This window comes from Peromyscus leucopus, chromosome 3, assembly GCF_004664715.2.
Source record: "Peromyscus leucopus breed LL Stock chromosome 3, UCI_PerLeu_2.1, whole genome shotgun sequence".
In the NCBI taxonomy this organism is placed as follows: Eukaryota; Metazoa; Chordata; class Mammalia; order Rodentia; family Cricetidae; genus Peromyscus; species Peromyscus leucopus.
The window spans coordinates 97,879,967-97,888,384 of record NC_051065.1 but is presented as its reverse complement, the minus strand read 5'-3'; the positions used below and the strand labels follow the sequence as shown (position 1 = coordinate 97,888,384).

Genomic DNA, 8,418 nt, shown 5'->3' with positions numbered 1-8,418 from the left:
CAGTGTTCAAACCTGTGTTTTGCGGCGTCTAGCTGCTGGTATGAGACAAGAAGCAGGAACCTGGTTTTGGCTCTGTTTAGAATTGGTTATTAAATATTCTCAGGTTTAAGGTGGAAACTCGAGCCGTTGGGCGCCATTTGTAGCTTGAGAGCTTCTCTCCAGGTTCCCCAAGCCCCGCAGTCCCACAATCCACTTATAAAATAATCACTCAGACGCTTATATCACTTATAAACTGTATGGCCGTGGCAGGCTTCTCGCTAACTGTTCTTTTATCTTAAATTAACCCATTTTTATAAATCTATAGCTTGCCACGTGGCTGGTGGCTTACCGGCGTCTCTACATGCTCTTCTCCTGGCGGTCGCTGCAGTCTCTCCCCTAGCCTTCCGCTTCCCAGAATTCTCCTCTCTCCTTGTCCCACCTACCTCCTGCCTGGTCATTGGCCATCAGTGTTTTATTTACATAGAGTGATATCCACAGCAGACTTACATCTGTGTTCCTGAGCCATGGTCACTAATACTTGACTCCAGAATAAACTATCTCTTATTCCCTTTGGGGTGACATCTGTATTTGTTTCATGTAGGCACAAGCAAACAAAAAGTGGAAATGAGGAGGCTAGAGAGGTGGTCCGGCAGTTAGGTACACTTACTGATCTTTTAGAGGACTCAGGTTCGATTCTCAGCACCCACGAGGGGTACCTTGTTACTGCCTGTAACTCGTGCTCCTGGGAAGCACCTGGCCTCCATGGGCATCTGCAATCACATTCACATTCAGGACATACACATACACACACTTTCCACGCTCACAGTGCAAATGAGGTCACAGTACTTAGTGGAAAATACAAGTTTGCCTGCCGTTTGGAGGAGTGTAACTTTGCAAATGACGGAGAAGAGGAACTTACATACTTTGCCAATATAGTTCCTTCAAACTAGTGGGAGTCCTCAGGGAAGCGGGTTTGGTCCCATAGGAGCCACCGTCTGACCACACCTCGTCGCACTGACTTCTGGGAGTTGTAGTCCTGCACTGCTCGTGTAGACATGGCGGCCTCCATGGCAGAAGGCTGTAGGGTGTCCCTGAACCTGGCCCGGAGCTTCCGAATGGCCAGGCCGCGGCTCGCTGCACTCGCGTCTGATGTCTGCTGTGTCCGCATGGGCTCCAGCCGGCTTCAGAGCACCGGGCCTTCCGAGCCCGGTGGGTTTAAGCCACCTCCGAAACCTGTCATGGTGGACCGGCACCGAGCCCCGGACAAACAGAGAAGGTGAGGCGGCAAAGGCCTCGTGGGTGTGCGCATGCTCGGGCGCCTGCAGCTCCTGGAGCTGCTTGGGTGTTCGCGCGCTTGGATACCTGCTTCCCTTGTAGCTGGCCTGCACATACTCGAATTCTGCGTCTGCTCCTCTCTAGATCCCAAAGGACGCAGGCTTGGACGCCCATTCCTCAGTTTTACTTGTTCTTAACTATTCTCCGTAGTTGCACCTGGGAACGTGCTTGAGTTGATCAGACCTCCCCAAACCCTCCTGGGTAGTCTGTTGACCAAATCTCACCGCGGTGGTTTCTAAGCCACCTAGGTTTACATCGGCTTGAGCCGGTTTCGGAACGCTCACAACCATAACAAACCTGAGTTTTCATGGGAAAAACTTGGTGCGACTATAGGCTCTTTAAAAAGGGGTGTAGCTGGCTGAGTGGATTGTCTCTGGGCTTAAATATTTCACATATCCTGTAGTTCTAAAGTGAAATCGGCTTGGACTTAGGGAAGCTAATGATTTAGAAAAAAGTATTTTCCTATGACCACTTTACCTTATTGAGGTGGGAAAATAATCTGTTAAAAGCTGGAGAGATGGCTAGCCGTTAAGAACATTTGATGCTCTTCCAAAGGGCCCTTCCTCAGAGTGGCTCACAACCATCTGCAATTCCAGCTCTAGTGGATCCACCATGCTCTTTTTGGTCTTTGAGGGAACCAGGCCATGCATGTGATGCACATACATACATGCAGGCAAACACTCATACACATAAAAAAAAAAAAAGGTAAACCTTCAGAAGCTAACAGTATGGGACCGGCAATGGTAAAGGAGTCTCCAGTGCAAGCCTGTCCACTCAGGTCCACCCCTAGAACCCACAGTGGAAGGAAAGACTCTACTCCAAAATCTGTCTTCAGACCCTTACATGGATGCAATGGTATGCATCTCATCCCCAGTACACAGTAATTATATATATATATATATATATATATATATATATATATGGGTGTGTGTCTCACTATGTAGTCCAGGCTAGCCTTGAGCTTACTGAGATCTGCCTGCTACTGCCTACTGAGTATTAGGATCATAGGTGGGCACCACCACACTTGGTGGAAGGTTTCTTTTAAAGTCAGTTTGCAACTGGTGATTTTTATATATTTTCTCTGTATTTATAGCTCAGTGGGAGACCTGTGGTCATAGGCTCTGCAGACTGAGAGGCACGCAGAGTTTAAACTATAACAAAATTATAACTAATAGCAATAGTAATGTGTTAGTGGTTCATCATCCTTAAGCTTCAGTTCTTTGTTAGTTTTTTTTTTTTTTTTTCCTCGAGACAAGGTTTGTCTGTGTAGCTTTGGTGCCTGTCCTGGATCTCGCTCTGTAGACCAGCCTGGCCTCGAACTCACAGAGATCCGCCTGCCTCTGCCTCCCGAGTGCTGGGACTAAAGGCGTGGGCCAACACCACCCAACCCTGTTGTTTTTAATACAAAAATGACAGCAAAACCACCTCATTTCTCTGAAGATTAATTTATGCTACTGAGATAATCAGCTGAAAGGGAGCTATCACTTTGGCTCTGGGTTCCGACAGTTTTAGTTAACTTTGCTTGGCCCTGGTCCTGTCACTTTGGCCCTATAGTGACACAGCATGTCGGGAAGTATCATCTAGGTAAAGCAAACGAAGAAACGGAAAGGGTCCAGGTCTCAGTCTTGCCTTCAAGGTACAGGCCCAATGACATGTTTCCTGTACTGGGCCGCAGTTCTTACAGCTTCCTAACCCCTAGCAGCTGCACAGGCTGACAGCTAAACTCTCAGTATATGTGCCTTCTTGGACAGTTAAGGTCCAGACTGTAAGTGCCACTTAGATGTTTTATAAGCTTTTAAACAAAATGCCTGGTGAGTGCTCAGGAGAGCTGACAGTTCTCATGAGCATTAACAGTGGTTTTGGAAACAGTAGTTTAGAAATGACATGATCCCTTATTTAAAGGATGAAATACATCAACATTATACCCTTTCATTTCTCAAATTACCTTTTAATTTTTAAAATTTCTTTCTTTATAGGTTCCTGAGTCCTGAATTCATTCCTCCAAGGGGAAGAACAAAACCTCTGAAATATCAGCTAGAAAGAAAAGATATGCTGGACAGGAGGAAGGTGCTTGACATTCCAGAGTTCTATGTTGGTGAGTAAAAGCAGGGTGTCTGTCAGCAGGTATTGGATTGCATAAAGATTCTTTATTTTAAATTAATTAATTAATTTTTATTTATTTTTTCTATTATCAGCTTGATACAGTATAAATTCTTATCCTAATAGTGAAATGTTTCATTGAGGCTTGCCCAGTAATTGAGTAAAACCAAAACTTATTATAAGCCACAGTCATCATAGGGTCCTTCCTGCTTGGTAGCCTCCCTGGATCTGTGGGTTGCAGTCTGATTGTTCTTTGCTTTATCTCTAGTATCCGCTTATGAGTGAGTACATACCATGTTTGACCTTCTGGGTTTGGGTTACCTCACTTAGGATGATATTTTCTAGTTCCAGCATAAAGATTTTTTTTTTTGCATAAAGATTATTCTCCAGGTGTCTGGGTTTTGCCATTCGTTATTTATTTCTAACATACTAAGTTCTAAACTGTATTGTTCATTTCTGCATCTCATGTCAGAGCTTGCTTCTCTTCTGACTCTGTAGGAAGCATACTGCGGGTCACCACAGCCGACCCATATGCCAGTGGGAAAACCAGCCAGTTCCTGGGGATCTGCATCCAGCGATCTGGAAAAGGACTTGGGGCTACTTTCACTCTTAGGAACACGATTGAAGGACAAGGTATGTTTCCTCTTGTGCTTCCAGAATGTGAAAGTGGGTTTTCCCCAAGAGATAACCCGTGCTTTGCAGTGGATAGAGATTGCTATTCACTGGTTAATGTACCGTTGGAGGGTCCACTTCCTTTTGAGAGCTTCTTATAATGGGCAATACCCATTGGGATTGGACTTCCTGGGCTCGGCATGGCAGCATATACCTGTTAGTCTAGCACAAGGATATGCTGAGGCAGGAGGATTTTTTTTAGTTCAAAACCAGGTTGGACTACATAGTGACACTCTGCCTAAATAAATGTGGCATCTTCAAGAGTAGAGACAGTGTATAAAGCAGTGAGGGGAGATTCCATTTGTTTTATTAGTCGTGTTTTTGAGACAGGGTCTTTCCATGTAGGCCATGAATGTACAGGATCTTGCTATATAGAGCCTGTTGACCACACACTTGAAGCACTCCTCCAGTCTCTGTCTCCTCAGTGCTGTGATTAGAGGATTAGAGGTGTGAGCCTTCAGCTTAGCAGGGTCGTCCTTTTCTGGGCAAATAACCCCGAAGTCCACTGGGACAGATAGGATGGTATCCTTGGGAGCGTGGCTTCTAAGATGGAGGCTTCTGCTCTGCTGTGTCATGACACAGTCAGTCGCTGCAGTCACTGCTGCACCGTGGCTCCAGGTCCGTGCCATGACTAACACCGGAGCGGAACAGTGGTAACGTCCTAGAAGATGAAGAACTGAAATGGCGAGTGAGAGAGTGTTTAGACTTACAAGTGCACTTCAGGGTTCTCATCCGTGACGTTTGCAGAGGAACTGCAACTACGAGGCAGGCCTTCAAGGTGAATTTTGGAGGGATCACATTCAAAACCGTGTCTTCCTCACCACGTTACTGTGTTTGTGCCAAGTGGGCTCTTCCCTGGTGTGCTAGTTTAGTCTCTGGCTGTCACAATACACTCTGTCCAAAAGCAACTTAGGGGAGGAGAGTTGATTTCGCTTACACGTTCCAGTCAGAACGTAGAAGTGAGACAGAAACCATGGAAGAATGGCATTTGCTCACAGGCTCATGGTTAGCCAACTCTTCACACAGCCTAGGACCACCTGCCCAGGGATGTACCTCCCATGGGGGACTAGGCCCTCATCTATCAACTGACCTTCAAGACAGTGCCCCACAGACATATCTACAGGCCATTCTGATCACCACAGTTCCTCGGTGGAGGCTTCCTCTTCCCAGGCTAATGGATGTTGTCATAGATGAAGAGATGGGATATTTATAGACTTCTGATAGGGCATCATTCAGTTTTTTTCACTTTTTAATTTAAATGGGGTTTAGTTTGTTTTGCTTTAGTGGTCTTCATCTTTAGAAATTCCATGTGTTTGCTCATGTCCCACTTGCCAGCTTCTTCTTTTACTATACTGTGAAGTATTGCAGGAGTCTGGTCTTAGGTGGTAAGCATGTTCTCTGTTTAGGTGTGGAGATTTGCTTTGAACTGTATAATCCTCGCATCCACGAGATCCAAGTGGTGAAGTTAGAGAAGCGGCTGGACGATAGCCTGCTGTATTTACGAGACGCCCTCCCTGAGTTCAGCACCTTTGATGTTAATATGAAGCCGGTCCCACATGAGGCCTGCCAGGAAGTGCCTGTTAACAAGGTAGACCATGTTACCAAGTCCACTTGTTTAGGTGCAAGTCTGAAGAAGCACTGCAGAAAGTCTGCAGAAAACTCGGGGCAACTTTTGTGTGCATCTCACCAAGCCCAAATTCTGTTCTTGTCTTCCTTAGCTGCAAGTGAAAATGAAGCCAAAGCCGTGGTCCAAACGCTGGGAACGTCCGTACTTCAACATTAAAGGGATCAGGTTTGATCTTGCTTTAACCGAAGAGCAAATGAAAGAAGCCCAGAAGTGGAGCCAGCCATGGCTTGAATTTGATATGATGAGAGAATATGACACTTCAAAAATTGAAGCTGCCTTGTGGGAAGAAATAGAAGCATCCAAGAAGTCTTAATCTTGGGACTGGTGAGATGGCCCAGCAGGTAAACATGCTTGCTGCTCAGGCCTGACGAGTTCAACTCTGGAACCCAGGGTGCAAAGGGAGAGAACTGACTCCTGAAAGTTGTCCTTGGCCTTCTACATGCACACCCTAGCCTGTGTGGACCCCAACTCGGACACATACATAAAATTTTTTTTTTTCTTTTAAGCCCTTGTTCTGAGAATGCCTTTAATTGCAGATATATTAGCTCAGCCATTAAGTTTGCTTTGTAAGAGCACAACTATTAAATGAGATGGTACTCCTCACCTTATCATACCTAGCATAAGGTCTGCACAGCAGTTTATGGCTCTAAAAAGAAATCGCCCAACATTCATTCCCTATCTGGAGCCAGTGAAGTCAGCATCACCAAAATGAGATGAAATGGGATGTGAGCAAGGGGAGTAAATTGGGAAATAATCATAAATACACAACAATGTGTGTGTGAGTTAAAGTGTAGTAGTAGGGGCTGGGTCAGTAGTTAAGCGCACTTGCTGCTCTTGCAGAGGACCTGAGTCCATTTCCCAGCACCCAGTTCTGTACACGCGTGTCCAGGGACCAGACGGTGTCAGATTCCCTGGAACTGGAGTCACAGCTGCTTATGACCCACCTGACATGGGTGCTGAGAGCTGAAGTCAAGTCCTCTGGAAGAACAGTGTGTACTCTTCATCACTAGCTATTTCTCCGGCCCTATGCAGTGTTAAATGTCTTGTTTTGACATGTTTTGCTGTGAAAGTTTCAAGGAGAATGTGGCACTCTGAGCTGTCATCTGGTTTCATTTTCCCCTCAGTTATGAGTGGATTCTGCTCAACAGAAGACACCCCAGGACACCTGGCAGCCCACAGTATCAGCTGGGTGATGAGCTGTCCAGCAGGAAGTGGTCAGAGAGCGTATTTTTTTCACTTTGTGCATGAAACAAAGTCTTTTGGGGGTCAAAACAGTCCTCTGTGGGGACAGGAGTGTACTTGGTGATCCATGCAGCTGAGCATGGGTTGGGAAGCTGGGATGTATAACAGAGTAAAGGCTATCTATCCCACCTGTACCATCCCAAGAGCCAGCCCGGATCATGGTGCCTCCATCAGTGAGTCTCTCAGTGCCCGACCTGCCCCTGGAGCCTTTGCCTCGCTCGGGCTGGTTTTCTGTTGAGCACTTTGTGCCGTCCTTGTTTTCATTTTTCTGGCTAACTCCTTTAGATGGAACATTACTAGCTTCCAGGGAAGATGTGCCTGTGCACTGACCTCCATGGCATACAGGGCATGCCACTTATGCTCCTGAGATCTCTCACTCATGTGGCCCATGTACTCTTGAGAGAGACTATCTGACCTGTACTATCACTCTGCTTTTGAGTTTCCTTGTTACAGTTGTACTGGTAATAGTGTTTTAGTGCCATGCTGGGAAACACAGTCATTCTGGTTTCTGCTCCCTGTGTATGACTTGAAAGTGTGTAGTTTTAGTCTTCACAGTAATGAAATCAGTGTTGTGCCTTGGTGCAGATATGTTTGTATCCACATTTTGGGGTGAGCCTTTCAATACAGTGACTGATGTTCTGGGAAACTTGGCACTTGTTGCTGATTTTCTCTCATCTTGTCTTCCTGGAACCATTATTTGGAGTTTAGATACCCAGTACCTGTTCCTTCTTTAAGTGTATACATGTGTGACCGTGTATCAGACCCTCTGGATCTGGAGTTCCAGGTGGCTGTGAACTGCATGGTGTAGGTGCAGGGAACCAAACTCTGCTGAAATTCTCTGGTCTCTGCCTCTGAGGCACAGGTCTCCTCTGATTTTCCTGAGTCTCTGATCTAGAACTGTTCTTTTTGGGTGTTGTGGGTGGGCAGAAAAATGAGATGGAACTAAGGCTCATTCAGATATCTAGATACTAGTCTGGGGATCCCCCGCTGAGTAACGTGGCCCTAGGTTGTTCACCTGTATGATTATTTCCTGAACCTCTGAGTGTTGATATTAAATTTATGAGTCAGTATAAAGAGAATAAAAACTACTCCAAATTAGTTTTTAATTCATGAACATGGTCTATCTCTCCACATTTAGGCCCTTTTAAAGTTTTTCTTGCCAGGTGTGGTGACACAGGTCTGCAATCCTAGGGCTTGCAGGGGTCCCAAGATCAAAGTCACTTACACTTCAGAATGAAACCTAGTCTCCAAAAAGAATAAAGTAAAGGAAACCAGCACAGATGAAGAATGAAAGTTTTCTGACATGGCCTCACTGAGTCTGTGAGATGAGTCACCAGGTGACTGCTGTGCTGTGTCGTCAGTGAACCATTTCACAGGACTAGGAGGCAGGCCCAAGCACTCTCCAATGATGCAGGGCTAGCACATCACAGCAGTGTCTGCCCAGGGTAGATGAATGAGTGCAT

The 8,418-nt window shown here is 45.9% G+C and overlaps 1 protein-coding gene across 1 annotated transcript; it reads left to right on the top strand.

The window, feature by feature from the left end:
* The first annotated feature begins 991 nt into the window (after positions 1-991).
* Mrpl19 (mitochondrial ribosomal protein L19) lies at positions 992-8,061 on the top strand. Its single transcript, XM_028871383.2, has 5 exons — positions 992-1,255; positions 3,291-3,409; positions 3,913-4,047; positions 5,493-5,674; positions 5,805-8,061. Exons 1-5 carry the CDS (start codon positions 1,035-1,037, stop codon positions 6,024-6,026), a joined length of 879 nt encoding a protein of 292 aa, XP_028727216.1. The 5' UTR covers positions 992-1,034; the 3' UTR covers positions 6,027-8,061.
* Positions 8,062-8,418: the final 357 nt, after the last annotated feature.